The 23310-nt window shown below is 53.0% G+C and overlaps 2 protein-coding genes across 10 annotated transcripts in view; one reads left to right on the top strand and one right to left on the bottom strand.

Moving 5' to 3' along the window:
• Window positions 1-16753, top strand: part of SLC8B1 (solute carrier family 8 member B1) — a 29881-nt gene extending 13128 nt beyond the window's left edge. For 3 of the 4 annotated variants that reach the window (XM_055404423.2, XM_088828219.1, XM_088828220.1), the window contains 9 exons: window positions 756-863; window positions 2731-2790; window positions 3069-3199; window positions 4909-5050; window positions 7746-7867; window positions 9720-9873; window positions 10953-11033; window positions 12410-12474; window positions 15600-16753. In XM_055404423.2, the coding sequence (XP_055260398.2) occupies window positions 756-863; window positions 2731-2790; window positions 3069-3199; window positions 4909-5050; window positions 7746-7867; window positions 9720-9873; window positions 10953-11033; window positions 12410-12474; window positions 15600-15797 (1061 nt within the window). In that variant the 3' untranslated portion in view covers window positions 15798-16753. The remainder of the gene's footprint in view (window positions 1-755; window positions 864-2730; window positions 2791-3068; window positions 3200-4908; window positions 5051-7745; window positions 7868-9719; window positions 9874-10952; window positions 11034-12409; window positions 12475-15599) is intronic. The other variant, XM_055404424.2, reaches the window with a different exon arrangement.
• Window positions 16754-16978: 225 nt separating this feature from the next.
• TPCN1 (two pore segment channel 1) overlaps window positions 16979-23310 on the bottom strand; it is a 59840-nt gene continuing 53508 nt past the window's right edge. For all 6 annotated transcript variants that reach the window (XM_055404417.2, XM_055404416.2, XM_088828218.1 and 3 more), the window contains 7 exons: window positions 23071-23186; window positions 22695-22741; window positions 22095-22163; window positions 21871-21955; window positions 20937-21076; window positions 20354-20434; window positions 16979-19504 (listed from right to left, as the gene is read on the bottom strand). In XM_055404417.2, the coding sequence (XP_055260392.2) occupies window positions 19385-19504; window positions 20354-20434; window positions 20937-21076; window positions 21871-21955; window positions 22095-22163; window positions 22695-22741; window positions 23071-23186 (658 nt within the window). In that variant the 3' untranslated portion in view covers window positions 16979-19384. The remainder of the gene's footprint in view (window positions 19505-20353; window positions 20435-20936; window positions 21077-21870; window positions 21956-22094; window positions 22164-22694; window positions 22742-23070; window positions 23187-23310) is intronic.

Raw genomic sequence — 23310 nt, 5'->3', positions numbered from 1 at the left:
TCACAATTTCTAGTTTTCACGAGCAGTACAGCTGCAATGCTGACTGTGACCCACAAGGTCCCGGCGGCCATATCACTCCATCCAGATGGTTCCAACGACATGGATGGAGGGGTGGCTTATAGAGGGTTGAGAAAAGCCAGGGAGGGTGGCTGCAATGCAGAGACGCTAGGGGTCAGCAACAGTGGGAGCCCCTGAGGTGGACAGAGAATGGGGTGGCTGGGGCCTGCTGAGGGCTCCAGGCCCAGCCCCGGGGTCACCCGGCCTGAACGAGAGTTGCAGAAGGTCATGGGTCCTGCCAGAGACAGGGCCCCACAGCAGGGAGGGGGTGCCCCAGACCCTCCCCCGCTGCCTTCTGATTCACTCTTGGGGCTCCACGCACAGGCCCAGGGCAGCCAGAGATTGGGGGATACAGTCCGCAGGGGCTCAGCCTCCCAGGGCACAGCGCAGGACACTAGCCCTTCGCACTTGAACTGTGTCCTGGAGGCCACTGTCTGTGCCAGGCGTTACACCCACTGTTGATTGCTGGATTGGTTGGATGTGGGGAAGGCAGGGGTGGCGTTGGTAGGGAGAAAATATGTTCCGAGGAGGGGAAGGGAGGGGCTGGGGCTCCCGAAAATGGCCCTTTGACAGCTGGGGCGGAGCTGGGCTGACACAGGCAGCCACTGCCTCCAGGTGCCAGCGACAGAACTGGGTGCCCTTGTTCTCTGGCCCTGCGGCCAGGGCGCCACCTGGTGACGGCATGCCCTCTTCCGCAGGCTACCTAGGCTTCTATGTGTTCTACGTGGTCACCGTGGTGGTCTGCACCTGGATCTACCAGTGGCAGCGGAGGAGATCCTTGGTCTGCTCCATGCCAGGCACTCCAGGTGAGGTCTGAATGGGGCCCCCGAGGGAGGATCCGTGCGTCTGGCACCCTCTGTGCCCAGAAACTGCTGCCTCTGTTTCCTGAGGCCTGTGCAGCGCCCATCTGCTCTTCCTACTTTTTCTACTTGTTCTACCAAGGTGCCCCTCTCTGTGCTTTCGCTTGTGCTGCTAAAGCCTAGTCATCACCTGCTTATCCAAGTTCATTAGTTCTTCGTGCTCCTGCCGGTTGCTGGGGCAAATCTTCCTAAAAGCTGTCACCTCCTGCATCCCAGAATGCACCCCCTGCCAGGTGCTTCCACATACACAAATACATGCACATACACATCCAGAAATATGCAACACACACATTCACAAATGCATAAACAGCATGAATGTACATAACGCATGCAAATACACATTCACAGATACACACACATATACAACCCGCAGGGTTCCCAGGTGGCGCAGTGGTGAAGAATCCACCTGCCAATGCAGGAGACCCCAGAGACGTGGGTTTGATCCCTGGAACAGGAAGATCCCCTGGAGAAGGAAATGGCTACCCACTGCAATATTCTTACCTGGGAAATCCCATGGACAGACGAACAAGCCTGGCAGGCTACAGTCCATGGGGTTGCAAAGAGTCGGACACAAATGAGCGCACACACACACACACACACCCCACACACACACACACATAGATACACATCTTGAGCTGAGTGGGGCTTCTTCCTTAGGAAGATACATGGTTCCCCCACTTACCCCAGTCCCCAGTGCTCTCTGTCGTCAACCCCGACATGTACAGACCTGATTGTGTTAGGAAACCAAAATTCTAACCCCCAAGCCTCTTTCACTTGGTCCCATGACGTGCTTGGCCCTCTTTGGCGTGTGAGCCTGAGGACCTTGCCCTTGATCTGTTGCCATGTGTGCTGGGCCTCAGCTTTCTTCTCCAAACTCATTCGTACCCCAAACTCCACTCCCCAACTGTGCAGGGCCACCCCCACCTCCCTGAACATGCCATGCTCCCTCTGGCTGTCTCCAGGCTTTGCCTGTGCTGTCCCTTTTCCCTGGTGTGTCCTTCTTCTGAAAAGACTTAAGGACTCAGCCTGGAGGGAGCTCTTCAGAGACCCCCAGGTGTCTCTACTGGGCTTGCACAGCTTTCAGACTCACCCCAGCGCAGCCTTTATCTCTCCATTCTGTTATTAACTTGTTTATGTTTCTGTCTATTGGACTGGGAGCTTCCAGAGGGCCAGACTGTATCACTTCCTGAGGTCCTGGCACAGGTGTTGGTGACTCCTCCTACAGGAAGTCTACCATGATTTTTGCTCTCTTCTCTTTATCCACTGGGCCTTCAGAGTTCAGCACATAGTACCCTGTGCTCTCCTTTAAACCCATCCTAGCCCAATGGGCTGGAACAGAAGGGGAAAATGAGGCCTAGAGAGTCACACAGAGGCAGAATCAGGGCTAGCACTCTTCACTTGAGAACAGCCGTTTTCCTTTTGGGAAGCCTTTCTTTGCAGGGCTCGGTCCTCTAATCCCAAGGACTCCTGAGAAAAGTTTCAGACTGGAAAAGAAAAATATGTTGGGTTCCAAGTTCTGAAAGGTGCAACATGGAAGTCAGTAAATGTTTGAGTTTTGTCTTCAGACGGCCGTATTAAATTTGACCTTACTGCCGCATCACTATATTTGAAAATGTTTTGTGAGTTAGACTTCCTGAGTCTGTAAGAATTCCTGAGCATACAGGGTGATTGCTGAGAAGTCCACGATACAGAGGGAGCCTGGACACTTGCGCCCTGAATACCGAGTGGTCCCAGAGGTGCCCTACCCTAGAATAATGGTGGGAGAGGCTGGGTGCCCCACCTAGCTCACGGGAAACTCCGTTCTTTCCTATAGAGATACTGTCAGATTCCGAGGAGGAACGGGTGTCTTCTAACACCAACAGCTATGACTATGGTGAGTCCAGGGCCTCTGTGTCCAGCTGGGGTGGGAGTGCCAGCTGGATTGGGCTGGAGAGGTGGGCGATGGGACCATCCAGCAACCCCCCCCAACCCTGCCCAGGAAGGAGGCAGTGAACACCTCTCGCTGCAGGCTGAGCTGAGTTTGCCTTCCCCTCCCCCTACCAGGCTCTGGGCTTTTTCCTTCTTCCCAGGGGTTGGGGGCACTGGTGGGAGGGAAGGGAGAGGGTTTCCCAGAGGCTGAGCCAGCCACAGACACCTTGCTTGCGCCCCCAGGTGAGGAGTACCGGCCGCTGCTCCTGTACCCGGAGACCACGGCCCAGATCCTGGTGCGGGCCCTCAACCCCCTGGATTACAGGAAGTGGAGGACCAAGCCCATGTACTGGAGGGTCCTCAAGGTGTTCAAGGTCAGGGGGGGACCCTGGGGCCAGGCTTCTGACTTGGTGACAGCACAGGAAAGCAGCCTTTCTGCCTTCTCCAGAGCAGTGAGGTTGGGGGGTGGGGTGGGGGCTTTGCTGAGGACTTGATGGGGAAATACATGAGCCTGGGACTCCATGGGGAGTGTGAGTCCTGGAGCATGGCTCAGACTCTTCCCTGCAAAGAAGGAAGAGGAGCATCTTCCCAGGGACAGAGAGAGAGGAGATTGGGAACTCCTTCTCACCCACTGAGAGCCAGGAACTGGGGCAGGCAAGAGTGTGGGTCACAGTGAGTCTAAATGAGATCAAAATAGCCCTTTTCTGACCCCTCACTGCTTCCCTGGGCTACCTGTCTCCTGAAGTCTGGATGTGAGCAGGCTGGTTTCCATGAGGCAGGACTGCAGTGCTTTCCACCACCCAGACCCAAAAAGTCAGAGGTCTCAGCTCATAGCCCTCCAACATGGATACCTTTCAGGCCTCCTCAGACCCAGGGGGCAGATAATGAACAACTAATTATACCCCGTGACAGCTCTGGCTATATCATGATCTCAGGCAAGTCACTTCGTCGCTCTGAGCTGCAGCTTCCTCCACTGTAAAGGGGATGATGACAGCGCCTTTCTTCTGGAGCCCTTGTGTCAGGAAGTTAGTGCTGCAGCGGTGCCATGTAAAACAGCCCCAACATCTCACTGACGCACGATGACAGTATCCTCATCCAGTCATCTGAGACGACTGGTTGGTGGTTCAGGTCTGCCCCATGTCTCCTGGGGCCAGTGGGAGTATGCTGTTTCCTTGGCAGAAGAGACCAAGGCAACTCCCCAAGCACAATTTACGCCTCGTTCACATCACATTCACCAACAGCCCATTGGCCAAAGCAAGTGGCATGGCCAAGTTCAACATCAGTGGGACAGGGAAATACATTCTGCAGACCTGAGTCATTTGACAAAAGTGTGGGGGTGATCAGTTCTGTTACGGGTGGAGGGGAATTGAAGATCTGGGAACCGTGTCCCGCCTGTGCAGTGGTTGTGACAGTTTGATGAACTACTCTATGTGAAGGATGGACTCTGGGGCTTAGCATGTGGTAAGCACTCCATACGTGTTGTTATCAGTTTCGTTGCTGGCTGAAAACCCAAGTGAAAGTGAAACACAGGGTATCAAGTCCGACAGCACTGACCCTGTAGCCTGGTTTCATATACCATGTGTGGCTTTGGAGAAGTTTCTTAGCATCTCTGAGCCTCAGTTTCTTTATCCAAAAGGAAGGAAAATTAAGAGTTCCTGTTCAGAGTGTTGTCAGTGTTAGCAGCTGCCAACACTCGGTTGTTGCAGCAGCAGTCAGAAGCGCTTGGGGGCCTGCACCAGGTGGGTGCTTCAGCAGTAGCGCCTTGTTCTTTTGTTGATTGATTGATGTGCTGGGTCTTCATTGCTGCACTGGCTTTTCTCTAGTTTTGGCGAGTGGGGGCTTCTCGTGCAGTGGCTTCTTTTGTTGCGGAGCGTGGACCGTGGACTTAAGGGCGCATGGACTTAGTTGCCCCATGGCATGTGGGATCTTCTCAGACCCAGGATCAAACCTGTGTCCCCTACATTGGCAGGCAGATTCTTAGCCACCAGCGAAGTCCAGCCTGGTTCTTGAATGACTGAGCTCAGGGCGGAGGCCAAGCACAGGCCTCCCTGCCTTCACCCTCCTGCCTTTCTGCACTTGACAGCTGCCCGTGGAGTTTCTGCTGCTCCTCACTGTCCCCGTCATGGACCCCGACAAGGAGGACAGGAACTGGAAGCGGCCCCTCAACTGCCTGCACCTGGTCATCAGCCCCCTGTTCCTGACCCTGACCCTGCAGTCTGGGGCCTGTGAGTATCCCTGCCCCCGGGCCGGCCCAACCCCCCTCCTCCCCACATTCCCGAAGTTTTCTTCTCAGCCACCCCAGGGGACCCTGGACCAGCAGGGCAGTCCTGGACATACAGCAGATGCTTAATATGTGCTTGTGCCACAAGCCTCCGGTGGTCCATCGGTCACACTGGCTCCAGAGGGGAGCGACATGCTGGTGGCCCTTGGACCAAATCCAGCCCTCTGGCTCATTTGCTTTCATTACCAAATTTACAGAGTTGATGTCAAAATCCAGGGCTGGATTTCTCGAGCTAATCTGAGCCACATTCCTAACAGCAAAACTGGCAGAAGCTGAGAAGAGGCACCCACCCCCCACCCAGTGCTGACCAGCTCCTCAAAAACACCTCTACTGCCTATTGAGTGACCTGGGTGGTCCCCGCTGGCCTTGAGCCTTCCCCTGTCTGCCCCAGGCTTTCCTCTTCTGACCTGTTTTGGCTGGAGCACTGCCCAATCTTGTCAGGCGTCTTCTAACTCCTCCTGCTCATGTTCTTCCTGTTGTCTGACTTGAGTATCTCATGCTGCCCAGTCCTCTCTCTGTCATCTGGGCTCCTGCCCCTCAACCCGGGGGCATCTCCTGGAGAAGATGGTAGGGTTTGGGTAGCAAACACAGGGCTGAGTGTGGCTTTTTTTTTTTTCGGCTAATGAGCGTCAGGGTGAAAAGGCTGCCAAATTCTGTTTCTCCTCCAATTGATGGGAAGACATGGTTGCTGAGGAAGGAGTCAGTGTGAACCCAGAGATGGGAAGGGCTCCCCCTAGTGGTACAAGCAGGCTGGTTCATGACAGCCCTGCCTCTCCAGTCCCCCGGGGAAGTGGTTCATCATTCTTGTGGCTTCTTGAGAGAAGGGTTCCCAAGCGTTCAGCCTTCAAGAACGTCTTGATTTTTCTCCCATTCTAAAGTGTTGTATTTGATATTTTTCTTTAATCAGTTCTTTTTTTTTTAACTTCAATGTACTGGAAAGGAATCTGTTTCACCAGCATCAATAGGAAACCAGCCTTGTTTCCAGTACACTTAAGATATTTTACTCTGTTACAGTGAGAGTGCTGAAGAGGGAGCCCATTTCCTGAGATGTGCTTCTATGGTATTTAGTGTCTTGTCCACCTGCCCCTACATTGTCTAGTAGTAGCAGGTCCATGCTGGGAGAGACTGGTTCAGGCTAAAGCATTTGTGACCCCTTCCAGGTTGATCCCTGCATAGAGAGAACCCCCAGGCTTGGCACCCTGCCCTAGGCCTGGGGGTTCTCTCCATCCAGGGGTCAGCCCAGCAGGGGGTCACCTGCCCAAGGAGGTGACATGTCCGCCAGTCAAACCTCCCAATCTCACTGCCAACTTCCATCTTCCTTCTCAAGGCCACCCTCAGAGCCCTCTTTCTCTTTTTTTCCACACTGCACAGCATGCAGGATCTTAGTTCCCCAATCAGGGATCAAACCTGGAAGTCTCACCACTGGACCACCAGGGAAGTCCCCAGAGCCATCTTTCTAAAGTGCCACTTGTCACATGTTGTGATCACTCCCCGACTCTAAGACCTCCATGGCTCCCCAGTGCCTCTTGGAAAAAGGCCACGTCCCACAGCCATCATTCGAGATCTCCGAGATCCCGAGCCAGCCACCTTCCCCAGCCCTTTATCTACTTTCGGTGACACAAATCTGCTCAGCTCCTTCCCTTCCATCTCTTCCCTCTGCCCGTGGAACCCTTGTGTCCCTCTGTGTTTACAACTCAGCTCACATCCTCAGCCTCCAAGAAGACCCTCCTAACCACCCCGTGCCCCTGTCTCCTCCTGAAATGCCTCCAGCACAGGACTGAGAAATACAGAGAAAGGACCTCTCACCCAGGTGTCAAGTTCCAAAGCCAGCTCTGCAAGTGAAAGTCACATCTGTCAAAATTGCCCCCAAAAAATCTCCTGCCATGTATTATGTGCACGATTTTATATATTCAGCCCCTTATGTTATCCTTAGTGCTCTGATGTTTATGAGCCCATGAGCTGGACTAAAGAAAGAAAAAAAGTCTTGTTACATGTGTCTGGGCAATTGAATCATCCATTGCCTTTAAGACTGGTGATGAAAGGACGGTATATGGAAATTTCTAGAGTGTTCTGCCTGCCTGCAGGTTTCCTCCCTTGGGTGTTTTAACATGAAATCTCTAAAACCTTTGTAACTTTGTAGTGGATTGGTTCATAGAGTAGACTTCTCAAGAGAGCCAGAATTAGTAAGGTTGAGTTCGACTGTACAGGTCATCTCATGGCGCCACGCCTATCCATTGGTAATGCCTGGCTGGAGGGTGCTCCCTTTAAGCTCAGGTGGACCAAAGCATTATGGCTGATTAGTGATGTCTGCCCTGGGCATGAGAAAGGATATTAGGAGTGAGTGGTCCTAGCCATTCCTATCTTAGTTCCAGGCTGGAGAGTCTGTTTTTCATGTCTGTCTTTCCAGTGTGAGTAGCTCAAGGGCAGGGGCTATGTCTTCAATTTCTCTGTCTCTCTGAAGTGCCTAGGACAGGGCTGGGAACACAGGAGGTCTCTACATTATATCCAAACAGTTGTTTGAGTTTTATCTGTGGGTTTTATCCCCTCCACACCCTCTCCATCATGCCAAGAGGCTTCCAGGAGGAGGTGCCAAGTTGAAGCCGTGGAGAGGACCAGCTCCCTTTCTCATCCCTCTGCAGATGGCGTCTATGAGATAGGTGGCCTCTTTCCTGTCTGGGCCGTGGTGGTGATTGCGGGCACGGCCTTGGCTGCAGTGACTTTTTTTGCCACATCCAACACCGAGCCCCCCAGGTTTCACTGGGTAAGAAACCTCGGCTCTCCAAACTGGGAGGGGGGATGCTGAGGTCTCCCAGGCAGGTATCCTGGGACTGTTAGGCCACTAATTATTTTCCACAATAACAGGTCTTTAAGGCCACTTTTAAGAGATTTTGTACCTGTTCAAGTTACTCTTTTTTTGGTAACAACTTCATTTTATTGAATTGCAGTTCACACACACATACAAGTCACCCATCTGAGGTGTACAATTTAATTGTATTTATTATATTCATAGGACTTACCTGATGGCTCAGATGGTAAAGAGTCTGCCTGCAATGCAGGAGACCTGGGTTCAATCTCTGGATTGGGAAGATCCCCTGGAGAAGGAAATGGCAACTCCATTATATTCATGGAGTTGTACAACCATCACTGCAATTTTGGATTCATCACCCCAAAAGAAGCCCTGTACCCGTTAACAGTCACTCTCCATCCTCCCCCATCATCCTCTGGCCAGCACAGTCTGCTTTCAGTCCCTCCGGATTTTTCTGTTCTGTATATTTCACATTCATGGAATCACACAATATGCAGTGTTTGTTGACTGCCCTCTTTCACGTAGCAAAATGTTTTCAAGCATATCCATGTTGTACCATGTGTCAGGACTTCATTCCTTTTCACGGCTTAATACTGTTCCATTGTACAGGCATAGCATATTTTGTTTATCCATTCATCCATGAATGAACCCTGGGTTTTTTTTTCCCCCCCACTTTTTAGCTATTATGAATAATGCTGCCATGACCATTGGTTTAGAATTTTTTGTGTAGAAATGATTCATTTCTCTTAGGTGTCTTCCTAGGAGTAAAACTGGTGGGTCAAATGTGAACTGTATGTTCACTTTTTTGAAGATCTACCAGACTTTTCCACCACTGTAACCAGAAAGCAGCTGAGTTCCTAATGATCACATCCCAGTGGTGGAATTGTTTTATCTTTGGGGGTGTTCCCCCCCCACCATTCTCTCCATTCTGCAGGATGCTAAATAATTTAGGCAGTTTGTCCAGAGAATTTTTTTCTAAAGTTTACTTAAAATTGTTAAGCTAATTATTGCTTTTTAAAATTCTAGTCTTTATTTTCAGAAACTCTGAATGAATTTGAACCCAAAGGAATTTGAATTTTCAGCAAATTGATTATTTAGAGAAATGTTGCTATTATTCGGTCACTCAGTCATGTCCAACTCTTAGTGACCCCATGGACAGTAGTAGCCCACCAGGCTCCTCCTGACCATGGGTTTTTCCAGGCAAGAATACTGGAGTGGGTTGCCATTTCCTTCTCCAGGGGATCTTCCCATCCCAGGGATTGAACCTGTGTCTCCTGTGTTGGCAGGCAGATTCTTTACCACTGAGCCACCAGGGAAGCCCAGAGAAACGTTAGCCAGTGTTTCTTACTAGTCTTTGAAGTACTCACACATTCACCAAGATGGATGCACCTTGAAAACATGATGCTGAGTGAAACAGGCCAATCACAAGGGCCCACATACTGTATGAAGCCATTTTTATGATGGGTCTAGAATAAACGAATCCAGAGAGAAAGCAGAGTGGTTTCCAGGGGCTGGGAGGAAGGTTGGGTAGGCTGGGGAGCACCTGCTCATGAGTATGGAGTTTCTTTTTGTGGTGATGGGGTAGCATTTGGTCCATAGACTAGAAGCCTGATGAGAGCTGTAATGTACCCCTTTTTGACAAAATGGTAATGCTGAGCTAGCATTTTATTGAGTACTTACTGTATGTCAGGCTCTAACTGCTTCGCATCAACTAACTCATGCTCATGACTGCCTCACGAGGTAGGTACTATGACTGTCCCATCTTATAGCTGAGGAACTGAGGCCGCGTTCCTGTTCCCTCCCCCAGCTCTTTGCTTTCCTGGGCTTCCTGACCAGCGCCCTGTGGATCAACGCAGCTGCCACAGAGGTGGTGAACATCCTCCGGTCCCTGGGCGTGGTCTTCCGGCTGAGCAACACCGTTCTGGGGCTCACGCTGCTGGCCTGGGGGAACAGCATCGGAGGTGACTCGGGGCCGGGTGGGCTTCTGGAATGGGCATGGCTCCCTCACTGCTCTTTGCTCCCCCAGCCAGAATGACATGTGGGCAGGGCTTCCAGGGCATCCACCCTCAGCAGCACTCAATGCCTACTGTCTTTGGGGTGATCATCACTAGGCTTCAGGTGGAATGGCCTGGACTGTACCTGAGACTTTGTAGAAGCTCCAGTCTCTTCTCCACCCACTGATACTTGATGGCTTCCCAGAGTTCAGGCGGGACACGGAGCTCATTGCAGTCAACCAGCAGAATGTATCTGTAGGTGTGGCATGGGTAGGCATTCATGCATACATATTGAGTTAGTTAAAGAATTCACTTGGAGTTTTCCATTCGACAGTATAGAAAAAGCAGCATGAACTTTTTGGCCAATCCAGTACACATATCCTTCTTTAGTTAGAGCTGCCAAGTACAGTTAGTCAGGATGTACACTGCCCAGGGGCATGCTGACAAGGAATCAAAGGCCTCAAAACTAGCTCTCCTTCCACTCACCTTTTTGGGCCCCTTTTCCTAATTTTCACAGAGGTACTGTGTATGCTGGGGCTTCCCAGGTGGTACTAGTGGTAAAGAACACATCTGCCAATGCAGGAGACACAAGAGCTATAGGTTTGATTCCTGAGTCGGGAAGATGCCCTGGAGGAGGAAATGGCAACGCACTCCAGTATTCTTGCCTGGAGAATTCCATGGACAGAGGAGCCTGGCGGGCTCCATACAGTCCATGGGGTCACAGAGTCAGTCATGACTGAAGTGGCGTAGCATACACGCACTGTGTGAGCAGGGGATAGGACACGGGTGAAAGACTGGTGCTGGCTTGTCACACCCACAGGGTTGCCCCTGGTGGCAAAGAGGCAGGGGAAAAGAATTAAGGAGGGAATTGTGTCTTATGGGACAATGTGGCCTCCCACAGCACCCGGACAAGCTAGTGCCAGAGTCAGGCAGGCAGACATCAGCGTTTGTTGCTGAATGACTGTGGGTAAGAATGAAGGAACTAGTGGCCAACAAAGGCCAGGGAAGTCTCGCACCACTCAAAGCCTTCTCTTGTTTCCACACAGATGTCTTCTCAGATTTCACGCTGGCCCGCCAGGGCTACCCGAGGATGGCGTTCTCGGCCTGCTTCGGCGGCATCATCTTCAGTATCCTTTCTGAGGTTGCCCTTCCCTCGGTGCAGGGAGCCAAGGGCAGGCTCTATTCCTCCCCCTTGGGACCGGCTTTCACTGGAACACCTGGGGCAGGTGACTCGGCTGCTTGAGCCTCAGCTTTTTCATCTATAAAGTGGGGATATTGAGAGGACTGACCTCAGAGGTTGTTGTAAAGATCGAGTGAAGTGACAGAAGTGCTTGGTAAGCAGCAGTGACGGCAGGTGTTCATCTTGTTAGGGCAGAGGCATTGTCTGTAGGTACCCACACACTAAGCTTGTGGAAGGCCTCTCTCCCTCTTATATGTCATGGTTTGTAGATGTCAGGGTTGGCAAATATTTTCTTTTTTCCCCTTATCATTTATTTTTGACTGTGCTGCGTCTTTGTTGCTGCACAGGCTTTCTCTAGTTGCAGCAAGTGAGAGCTACTCTCTAGTTGCGGTACACGGGCTTCTTCTTGCAGTGGCTTCTCGTGTTGCCGAGCACGGGCTCTGGGTGCATGGGCTTCAGGAGTTGCAGCATGCAGGCTTGGTAGCTGTGGCACACTGGCTTAGTTGCCCTGCAATACGTGGCATCTTCCGGGACCAGAGATTGAACCCACATCCTCTGCATTAGCAAGCAGACTCTAAACTATTGAACCACCAGGGAATTCTGGCACACTTTTTCTTAAAGGGTCAGAGAGTACATATTTTAGATTTTGTGGGCCATAGGACTCTCTTGCCACCCCTCAACTCTTCTACTGAAGTGTGAAAATAGTCATGGGCAAAATATGAATGAATGGGCCTGACTGTCCCAATAGAAGCAGACAGTGGCCGGATTGTCCTGTAGGCTTTCATTTGCCTGGTCTATATAGAAAAGAGAGGGTCAGGCAGCCTGGGGCTGTGAAAAAGGCAGGGCTTGGAATCCAAGCAGTCTTGGGTCCCAGTTCCAGCCCTGCCACGTGCCAGCCATGTGACCTGTGTGCCGATGCCTCCTGCCATCTGTCACGGCCCGCTGCTCACCGTGACCTGCTCCTGGCTGTAGGGCTGTGGCCTGTCCTGACCGCTCAGGTTGGGGTGGGAAGGATAGAGCCTTGGCTGGAGCAGTGTCCTCCATGCCGTGCTCCTTCACCAGTCCTCCCAGTCACTTCACACTGCCTCTGTTTCTCCATCTCACCAGGCACCAAGTGTTTGTCACTTCCTGTGATCCTTACAGATTGAGGCAAAGTGTACCCTGGACACTCTTAAAGGTGCTAAAACTGGATAAGTTTTCCTCAGAGAGGGCTTTTGAGGGAAGGGAGCGGGTTGCAGCCAGAGATCAGAAAGGAAGTCAGTGGGCTGCGTGTCGGGGTTATGGGGTGTTACATTCCAACAGAGTTCCTGAACTGGACTACAGATATGCTGGTGGGAGTGGGGCTGGGCTGCCTGCTCCAGATCTCCAGGGGCCACATGGAGGTGAAGGTAAGTACCAGATGGTTCAACAAGGAGCCTCTTCTTAAGGGTCTCTTCTCCTTCTCCCCTCCCCGCTGGACCAGAGACCATTCACATCTCAGTAGGTTACACTTCCTGGGGAGAGGACTTGTCTGAATGTGTGATATCTGATTTGTAGCATATCTTTAAAATATTTTGCATATAGGGTTAAAGGTCTTCCTTGCAAGGTCATGGAGTAATTATTAATAAGACATGGCTTTGAGGGAAGGGGGCAGGGAGGCTCTGGACTCCTGTCTTGCTCTCGTCACTGACCTGTCTTGTTATAGGACTCTGACTGAAGTAGAACTCTGAGGGCCTCTAAGCCTCAGCTTCTTCACCTGTGAAATGGGTTGATCCCACCCCCCAACTTCCTGGATAAGCACACACGAGATAAGGGCCAGGCTGAACACATTATCCCACCACTGAGGACAGGCAGGGATAAGAGAGAGTGTTGACGACAGCCCCTTGAGGAACCTCCATAGGTTTGAAATGCACTGAGCAGAAGAGGCTCTGTGGATTCAAGGGGCTCTGCAAATTCCCTGGGGGCACATGAGACCTCTTGACCCCGGCATTCCAGGGGGTGGTGGGCTGGAAATCTGCGTTTTTAAATACACTCCCTGGAGACATATGAAGATTAGGATCCTTGAGAGACAGGTCCCTAGCAAGGTTGAAAACACTACTGGGGGGCAGGTAACCCAATTGTGTAGGTGACTTGGATGGGCCTCCTATGGCCAGATCTTCCATCTTTTTTTGAGGAGAAGAAATTGGGATTCCTAGGTGAACTTTTCTCTTTGGCAATATTGCATAGTGCCCCATGCAAGGCAGATGTGACCCAGGTTTGCCCAGAGTTTACATTCCCAGGGACTCGAATTCCGAGGCCAAACCAGAAGGATGAATATGGGGTGGGACGTGTGGCCCAGGGGACAGTTTTAAGGCTAATCGTGTGGAAGCACTTGGAATATGCAGCTGAATGATGGAATCATTCATGGCAACAAAGTCGCCCACCTCTTTCTTCAGGAGGCAGCTAGTTCTTGAATAGACCCGTGGATGATGTGTAATGAACTGGCTGTGGGCCGGCCTTTCACAGTGGCCACACCCATAAGCCAGATAGCTTCTGCTTGAAAAGTTCACTTTTCTAAGGGGTAAACACCCTCTGTCTGCAGATTTTGTTTATACTTCTCATGGGTTTAATAGGTTCCTTTCATTCCTGATTCTCAGACGGCTCCAGATAATGAGGCTGCAGGATTGGCCCCCCCTGGGGGCCCTGTTTCTTTCCTTTGGCTCCTTGTGGAGTGTTTGTCTGCATTTCCTCTGCCTTTGTGCTGAGTTTAGGAAATGCTCCTGCAGTTAATTGCATAAGACACAGGGCATCACAAGAGGTCATCACAAAAGGAAGTCCGCGCTGTACTGTTGGCTGAAAAACAGGCTGCTCTTAAACATGTACCTACTGTCTGGTCCCATGTCTGGTTGCAGAATACACGGGGCTTTTGGTGCACACCTGTACCCACACATCTGTGTGGACATGTTGCTGTATGGGAAGGCAGGGGAGGGTAAGAGCTTGGACTTCGGATTTGGGCTCTGTCACGTACTACGGTTGATCCTTGAACTATGCAGGAATTAGGGGTGCTGACCGCCCCACATGTCACAAATCTGCATAGTGCTGTCTCTGCCTCAAAAGCAAGCAGGTGAGTGAGTGAGAGTCGCTCAGTCGTGTCCGACTCTTTTCGACCCCATGGCCCACCAGGCTTCTCTGTCCATGGGATTTCCCTGGTGAGAATACTGGAGTGGGTTGCCATTTCCTTCTCCAGCCTCAAAAGCAAAGGAATTGATTAATGAATGGCCCACGGGCAGAATACTGAAAGAGTTTGGATAGAGTCAGGACTCAAACCCTAGCTGTTTTTGTTTTTGTTTTTTTTAATATTTATTTGTCTATACCAGCTCTTCATTGCGGTATACGGGATCTAGTTCCCTGACCAGGGATCAAACCCGGGCCCCCTGCATTGGAAGCGCGGAGTCTTAGCCACTGAACCAGCAAAAGTCTCAAACCCTAGCTCTTTGGATTCCACATATTGTGATCTCTAATCCAACATAGACTTTTCCCCCAGGCTTAAAGATTGTGAAATGAAAATACAGATACTATGGTTGAAAAAAATCCACATGCATGGACTCACACAGTTCCAACCAGTGCTGTTCAAGGGTCAGCCATACTCGGTTTCCTCAACTGTGGATTGGTGATCATCATCACCAATCATCATTGAAGGTTCCCTTACATGATGGGGGGATGAAAGTGCATGGTGGGTGTGAAATACCTAGCATAGTGCCTAGGGTTAAGCCTTCCATATGTGTTGCTGCTGCTGCTGCTAAGTCGCTTTAGTCGCGTCCAACTCTGTGCGACCCCATAGACGGCAGCCCACCAGGCTCCGCCATCCCTGGGATTCTCCAGGCAAGAACACTGGAGTGGGTTGCCATTTCCTTCTCCAATGTGTGAAAGTGAAGTCACTCAGTCTTGTCCGACTAGTAGCGACCCCATGGACTGTAGCCCACCAGGCTCCTCTGTCCATGGGATTTTCTAGGCAAGAGTACTGGAGTGGCTTGCCATTGCCTTCTCCATCCATATGTGTTAGATAGGTGCTAAGTCTGGAGGGGAAAGAAGTAGGAAGGGGACTATTTCATTTCCTTTTATTCTTCTGTGTTGCTGGAGAATTTTTCAACAACTGCGTTTTATATATATATATACACACGTACACATACATATACATATATATATAGATAGATTAGTTTACTGAATACCAGGTGGCTTCCAGGTGGCTCAGTGGTAAAGAACCCTCCTGCCAAGCAGGAGACTCAGGAAACTCGGGTTCAGCCCCAGCGACAGGAAGATCCCCTGGAGAAGGAAATAGCAACCCGCTCCAGTATTCTTGCCTGGAGACTCGTGGACGGCGGAGCCTGGGAGTCGGACACAACGGAGCATGCGCACGTTCACGTCCAGGTGGTTTAAAAACACTGAACTTCAAGTTGGGGGAGCTGTCTCACAGGGAGGCCAAAAGTCCCTCCCTGGCCCCCTCGGTTTGGCTGTCGGCTGCGGTAACCCAGCCTCTCTCCCGTCTCCCCCGCAGCTGGAGCCGGACGGACTCTTGGTGTGGGTCTTGGCCGGCACCCTGGGCCTCAGCCTCGTCTGTTCCCTGGTCTTGGTCCCGCTGCAGTGCTTCCAGCTGAGCCGAGCTTACGGCTGCTGCCTGCTCCTCCTCTACCTGACCTTCCTCGTGGTGGCCCTGCTCACTGAATTTGGAGTGATTCACTTGAAAACTGTGTGAATGAAGCTGCGTCAGCGTCCGCCTGGGGGTCAGGAGGTGTCACTGCAGGCGGTGAGACGGAGGATGAAGTGCCTTCTGCAGAACCCGCGCGGCCCCAACCGAGAACGGGGTGTGGGTTCGTGGGGGCCGCGCTCTCTGCCAAAGATTCCAGGTCACTGCCGTGCGCAGTGAGGACAGTCAAACCTCGTTTCTGGGACTTCCCTGTGGACAGAGTCCCAGCGGCGGACGGAAGACTTCCTTGCATTACCTCCAGAGCCTCTCTTGAAGGTCGGGGCATGGGTCGAAGGGGAAGCCTGGGTGCCTTCCAGGCTGGTTCAGGAAGACCCCAAAGAATTCAAGGCTGGAGGTGGTTAGTCACCCCTTGCTGCCTTCCTGCAATGTTTCTCAGGGCTCAGAGGGCTGCCAAACCAGGGTTTAGGGATTCAGGGTGATTTGGACCTGGCAGATAACCGGTGTCTGGTCAGCACACAAAGCGTTCTGAATTTTGGAGCTGCACCTTCCAGCAGAAATAGGAGACAAGACCCTAATTGTGAATTTCTGAGTTGCCATGCTAATAAAGCCAAAAGAGGTGAAATTAATCACAATATATATTGCTCCACATTGGCAGCCAGTGGCAATGGCCAATCAGCAGCTCCATATTAAATGGTGCAGCTCCAGGCTCTGCCTCTAGAACTGTCTGCTGGCTTCATAGGTTTCCCTAGCTGCAAAACAGGAGTCGGTTTGATGGTTCCCTGTGCCTACCTCAGGGGGAGCCCTGGACTGGGGTTCCCCTGCCTGCAAGCTCTGGGAGGGTGGTGAGCACTCCCGGGTGCCTTGCTGCTGGCAGCCAGTGAACCCCTTTTTAATAAGCCACTTTTCCATTTGCTCGATGCCTTAGGCCAGCAGTAAAGGGATTCGACTGTCTTTTGTTCCAATGAACGTAATTATTAAATATTTCAAGGATACAGAAAATAACATACACCCAGCTGTTACTAGTTCTTCTTAACCCGGGCCAGGGTGACAGGCAGTTGGATCCAGGGCCGAAGGTTCTTGGGCCTGATGGATCTGGACTTTGTGGTGCATCTAGGCGTGGGGCTGAGGTGGTGTCATGGACCGTCACGGCTGGGTCCTGTCCCTACTCTCCACGATCGTGGAAGCCACTGAGTGGTGCCTGCTGGAAGTCACGAGGCGGCAGCCACATGTACAAAGCAGAGGCTCTTTATTAATATGCCAGAAATCCGCAGACACAGTGGGTTTTCTAGGTAACAAATCGCCGATGTACAAAACCTTACAGTGTCATTCCCGCTACTGATACAAAATGATTGTCACGTGGTTGGAATAAGGCTGGGTTAGGGGAGGGAAGCGAGGAGGAGGGGCTGGATGGCGTCCCCCTCCCAAAGCTGGGTCAGGGCACAGGGCCATCAGACTCTGACTGATAGGTGGTAGGGGACCCAGAGCAGGCCGGTGTGTCTCATGTTGGTGTCACTGAGCTGATGTGGGAGGTGAGAGAGCGTCCGAGCTGGGCGAGCTCACAGCCCTGGGTGATACCTGCTCCCTGATTGATGGCCTTTGTGCAAGTTGGAGGGTCCACCTGAGGAGGCCCCCAGTGACCCCACGGGGGCAGCTGTCCTTGGCCTCAGTGATGAGGGCGCCCACCACTGGGCTTGAGTCTGGGCTATCGGCACTGTTGCCATTTGGCCTCCATCCTGTCCCTGACTAAAAACAGGGCCTTTTGCAGGACAGGGGTGGGAAGCCCGGACTCAACCCCACTCTTCCTGGAAGCAGCCATCACCCTGGGGGTGGGGGGTTGCGCTCAGCCTCCCTGGCACCCCTCTTCTGAGTGCAGATGCTGAGATCGGAGAACTCATGCCCTCCTTTCAAGGCTGCCCCTTGCCTCCTGCTTCCAGAATGCCCATTTCAGTACACAAAAGCTAAAAGGCACCTGGTTGTGCAAATAAAGTTCCTTCTCTGGAGTGGGGAAGGGGTCCAGGCCTGGGCCTGGTGCCAGGCTGCCTGCAGCAGCCTGTCACTCCCCAGAGATGAGGAGGACAACGTCTCCTGATTCCTGGTGGAAACCTCAGTGGTTCTGAGTGATTGGTTTGTTTCCCTAAAGGGCTGTGCTTTAAAAAAAAAACCACCACCACTCCTTCCCTGATGAGGGGCAGAGCTATGGGATGCTGGCTCTGGCGATCAGCCCTCTGAGGCCACAGTCAAGACTTGGCCATGAAGATGGGGTAGGGGAGCCGGGTCCTGTCCCACTGGAAAGGGAATGAGGGGAGGGCGGAGTCTCTGCCTCGCCCCACCGCCTTCCTAGCTCATGGAGACAGCACGAGAGCTGGGGTTGGAGCAGGACGCCCAGTGGGGGCTCTTCCCCCTGCCCCGTCCTCCCTGCATGCTGCCTTCTGCACCTGGACCAGGTATGCAGCCCAGGAGCACCGCCACTGCTAACCCCGCCCTGCTGTGCATTCACGCCCCAACGGCACTCTAATCTCAGAGGACTCGCCCAAGGTCCCCGGGAAACTGAGGGGCTATCTGAACCTCCTCCTGGGATGGGGAAACCTTGGAGTGAGCCGAGTCCCCGCTCCCACCTCAGTCAAGTCCACGGGGAGTGACTCACTCAAGGTGAGGACAGAGCCGGCCAAGGGGACCAACGAATTGGGCGGCCACGGACGGCCCGAGGTGAGCCTCTGTGCTTTTTGTTCCCTTTTCCTCAGGACACACACATGTGAAGGACCTGCTACGGTCTTTGACAGAATCCTGAATTAACCAAAGTATCTTTTTACTTGAAAAGGACCAGCCCAGGGATTTAAGGAGAAAGCCCATTCACTTTAGGACTTGGTCTGGGGTGGCAGCCACTGGCCTGGCCTCTGGCCTGTTCTCCTCCTCCTATGGACCATCTCAGAGCATTTTCAGCAACAAGGATCGAAACGTACGGCAGGTGAGAAGGCTCCTGAAGCCGGGATACAGCATCTCTGGCCGCCTGGTGCCGGCTGAGATCTGACCACGGGGAGTACCCACAGCCCGGATACCTCGTTCCGGTAGGCGCTTGCTGGATACTGGTTTCCCAAGGGAATACCCATTCCATGATCATCGCATCTGGAGAAATACCGACCCGAGGATGTGGGCTCTTTCCTTCCCAAGTGGTTTTGTTCCCAAAGCAGGACACAGGAGCCCTGGGCTGGGGGCCGCAGGGCAGGTCAGTGGGGAGGCCGCCAGGCGGGGAAGGATTCTGAGAGCAGCGTCAAGAAGACGGTGTGGACAGGCAGGCAGGCCCACTGTGAAGGCTGGCCCGGCAGAGATCGGCAGGTCCATTCAGGCGCTCTGTGGAGGGGCCTCCTGCAGCCTTCCACGCTAAGAGCTGCTCTTGGTGGCCTGACCGCCCCAAGACGAAGCTGGCTTCCAGAGTTAACTAGAGTAAGGCGGTTATAAACCAAACCCCAGCTTGTCGGCCTTTTTCTCCTTTCTATATATAAATATGTGCATATATATATGGATGTGTATATATATATATAACATACACATATATACACATACATGACTTTGATACATTGTAGGAAAATAATACTATTGTGTTATTGCATAGAAGAGATGGCTTTTGCAGGCTGGGCTTAGGTGATGGTCTGGGAGCGCTGGCGGCTGCCTGGAGGCTGCGGGGTGGCAGGGGCCACGCAGGTGCTGAGCTGTCGCTGTTGTTCCTCCTGCTTGCGGGCGTGTTCCTCATACCACTCCTAAAGCAAGAGAGCAGACAGGGTGCTGAGTGGGTCCCCGCCCCAGTCCTGCCAGCTAACCCCAGCCTGATGGGGGTCACCCAGGCCAGGCAGTACTGGGCCCTCTGCCTGCTGTAGACAGCAGGAGAGAGTCTGCTGCCAGTGCCACCCAACTGGGACCAAACACCACCCTCACCCCAGACCTGCTGGGAAGGCTGACTGTGCCCCTAAGTGGAAAAACTACTGTGCAGTCTTTCCCTTTCTAATTAGAGGTGTGCAAACCTCCTTGTCCGATGTGCTTTGCACAATCCTCTTTGTAAAGGAGACCCAGGTAATAATCACCCTTTACTTGTGAACATAATCTGTGTGGTTCAAAGAGATGTGCCCCCCCAACCCTTCATGGTATATCCCCTTTGAGCTGGGTGTCCTTATCTTACACCCGAAAAACTTGGAGCTCACAAGTTGTATAAAGGTGTGTGAAGTTTCATGCACCTCCTAACTCCCCTCTTGGAAGAGGCTGGTCCTGGCAAGCTGGCCAGGAACTGCCCCGCCGTGCTCCCTCTGCCCTGTGTGTCTCCTGCTGTGCATGTTTCCTTCTCAGGTCTGGCTCAGAGGATGCGCATGAAATGAGGTCAGTGACATGTGGAAGGGCAGATGGAGGGGCTACCTGTGTTAGGGAACAAATGCTTCAGGGGTTCAAGGCTGAGCCCTGAAGCACCACTGGTGGTGGTTCCAACAGATAATCCTATAGCTTCCCATCGAGCACTCCCCACAACTCAAGACAGGGAGTGGAGTCGGACCCTGCCCGGCAGTGGGGAGGACCACTCCCAGGCAGGAGGAGCTTGCAGCGTGGTCGGGGGGCGCTCCTACCTGAATCTCCTCTTGGTACATCTTTAGGCTCAGGTCACTTTTGGTCCTTGATCTCCGTCCCAGAAACACCAAGGTATTTTGCTAGGGAAGAATGGAGAAGTTACAGGGACCCGCCCGAGTATGGGGCCCTGGTGCCTGGCTTCAGCAGGCCTCACCTGCTCCTCTGGCTTCTGCAAAAGTGCCCCCCCCCCAAAAAAAGTCACTAAAATTTGTGGGGACAGGGGACTTCCCTGGTGGTCCAGTGATTAAGCTGGAGAAGGAAATGGCAACCCACTCCAGTATTCTTTCTGGGAGAATCCCATGGACAGAGGAGCCTGGCGGGCTACAGTCCATGGGGCTGCAAAGAGTTAGACACAACTGAGCAACTAAACACCAACCAGTGGCTAAGAATCCATCTTCCAATGCAGGGGCTGTGGGTTCGATCCTTGGTTGGGGAACTGAGATTTCACATGCCTCAGGGCAACTAAGTCTGTATGCCACAACTAAGGCCCAGCACAGCCACACACACACAAAACTTGAGGGGATGGACAGTGGGGGAGGGTTTTCACTAAGCTCCTTCGGACGAGGCCCTGGGGCTCCCCACCTCGTATCTCTCCATCTGGGAGAGGATCTTGAGCAGCTGGGTGATGTCTGAGTTGGCTCCCCCTGCCTCCCGGTAGAGCTTCAGAACTGCGACAAGCTCGTCTTTGAAGAGCTCCTTCTCCAGGGTGATGCCGCCGTCCACTGTGGGAGGGGAGGGCGGCGGTGGGAGGGCGCCTGGCTTGGTCTGGTTTAGCCAGCCTCCCTGCTGCCCCTATGGCGGGCTTAAGGTTCCCTGAAACTGCAGGATACAACCCCCCATGTCGCTCCTACCATCTAGCACTCCCATCCCTCCCGTTTCCTGCCCTTCACAGTTACTGTCAGGAGCGCTGCTCAGGCCAACAGCGTACAGGGGACACAGGGTTGCAGGAGGCCAACCCCGAGCCAAAAGAAAACAATCGGGTAGCCTGAGAGGACAGAGATTTGGAAACAAGTAGCCATAGGGATGTGGCGATTTTGGTGGAGATTCTGGAAAGAATATATCAGTACACAGAAAGCTATGCCACCTGGGAAAAGGGAGGCAGTCACTGAAGCCGGGCTTGTCAAGCTGCTATGGGCTCTGCAGCCCAAATATTTACATCATTTAAATCAAGAACCAGAGGACAAACATATTGTTTAGGAACACAAGAACGGTAACTAAAAGGAACAGCTAAGGGGTGAGCAGTCTGGGAGAGGAGAAAGGTGGGGCAGAGGGCTGCTGGGGTCACAATCAGCCTGTGGTTTTTCTTGATCTCTGACCTGTATTGTTCTGGTTTTTAAGATGAGATCATGGGCGTTATTTTTGGTCATTAAGTATTTGAAAATAATGCAAATAAGAGGTCAAGAAAGATAAGCCAGACTGATAAGCTGAACTGCCAGAAGATTGGACATCCAGACAGCTGAAAAGCTGACAGCTGTACAGACAGACAGACAGACAAGCAGCAGACGCCTGCACCGACCTTCCGAGTCCCGGTTCTTGCGGCTGTAGTTCATTCGGAAGACAAAGGCCTCAAGGATGAAGGCCACGATGATGGTCATCACCACCTGGCCAGGCACAAGGTGGGAGAGGGGAGCGGGGGGGTGAGTTGCAATGGGGCCCCGGCCCCCTCCTGCCCGAGCCACGCCCGGGGAGGCGGCGGCTTGTGAAGACAGGACAGCGGGCACTCTGCGGTACCCGACCTACCATGGTCACGATGTAGAAGGTCATGAAGTAGAGGCGACTCCAGTGCGAGGTCTGGGAGGTGACCCCTTCCTGCGGACGGAGGGAAGCAGGCGGTCAGCGGGGCTGCACCGTCTACCCAGCCTTCTCCATGGCCCCCGCGCCTTCGGTTGTGGAGACAAAGGAGGCCGACCTGGCTCCTTGGGTGAAAAAACTCCTCTGCGCTCCTTAGGCCTGGATGCCTCCCTGCCCAGAGCTAACGGTGCAGGACTAAGGCAGGCAGCCTTTGGAAGAATTTAAAGGATGGGAAAAACCAACCAAGCACCTTGCCACACTGTTGCTTGGTTGGCAAGTTCCCCCTCAGCGGTGGGAGCAGGACACAGACAAGGCTGCCTGGCCTCTCCTGGCTGGTGAGGGATGTGCAGAGGGTGGGGAGCAAGGCCACATTCGGCTAATGGAGGGGTGGCCCCTGGATTCAGCCCATATCCTGGGTCTCCCCACAGAACCCCACCCCTGTGTGGGGGACAGGAGAGCAGTGCACCCCACGCTGGGCTGGGTGAGGGGAGACCTGGCCTCAGAGAACGGTGGGCAGACACCCCCAGGAGCTGACGGGGAGGTCCTTACCATGATGATGTACCAGTTGTTGACGACTGTGAGCTCAAACAAGGTCACTGCCAATCAGAAGGGAGAAACAGAAGCGTCTTAATCAGACCCGCTTTTGCAGAGTGGGGTCAGTGGCCTCTCTCCACCTATTCTGGGTACCAGGCACCTGTCTGCCAGCCGGGGCTGTGAGCTCCAGAGAGAGCGGCCAAGACCCTTCCAGAGCACCTGCCCCATCGGAAGTGGTCCCGTCTCGGCCTGGCCCCCAAAGCATGCGTCTTTTGCCTTGAGATGCTGGGGTGGGGACCAGGGCTGGGGTGGGGATTCCTGAGGAAGAGCCCCCCAGACCTTCCTCGGTCTAGGATGTCGTGAGGGGATGCTCTGAGAAAGCTGCACTCACCGAAGCTGTTCAGGATGTTGTCAAAATTATTGAGATAGTAGTAGCCCTCCTCCACGATGGTCCTGTTGCCCACGGTGTGGTTCAGCCAGCGGTAGGCATCTGCCACTGTGCTTGTACTGGCCGGGGAGACAGAGGGGTGGGGGGAAGGTTACAAGACAATCGGTCACCTAGACAGAGGACAGAAAGTTTAAACAAACCAAGGAGCATCTGGCCTGGACCAGTCCTGGCTGGGACCCTCCG

Source organism: Moschus berezovskii, chromosome 19, assembly GCF_049115385.1.
Source record: "Moschus berezovskii isolate FMDL1 chromosome 19, NW_MosBer_1.0, whole genome shotgun sequence".
Classification (NCBI taxonomy): domain Eukaryota; kingdom Metazoa; phylum Chordata; class Mammalia; order Artiodactyla; family Moschidae; genus Moschus; species Moschus berezovskii.
Note: the sequence above shows the minus strand (reverse complement) of the source record. Positions and strands in the feature narration are given on the sequence as shown.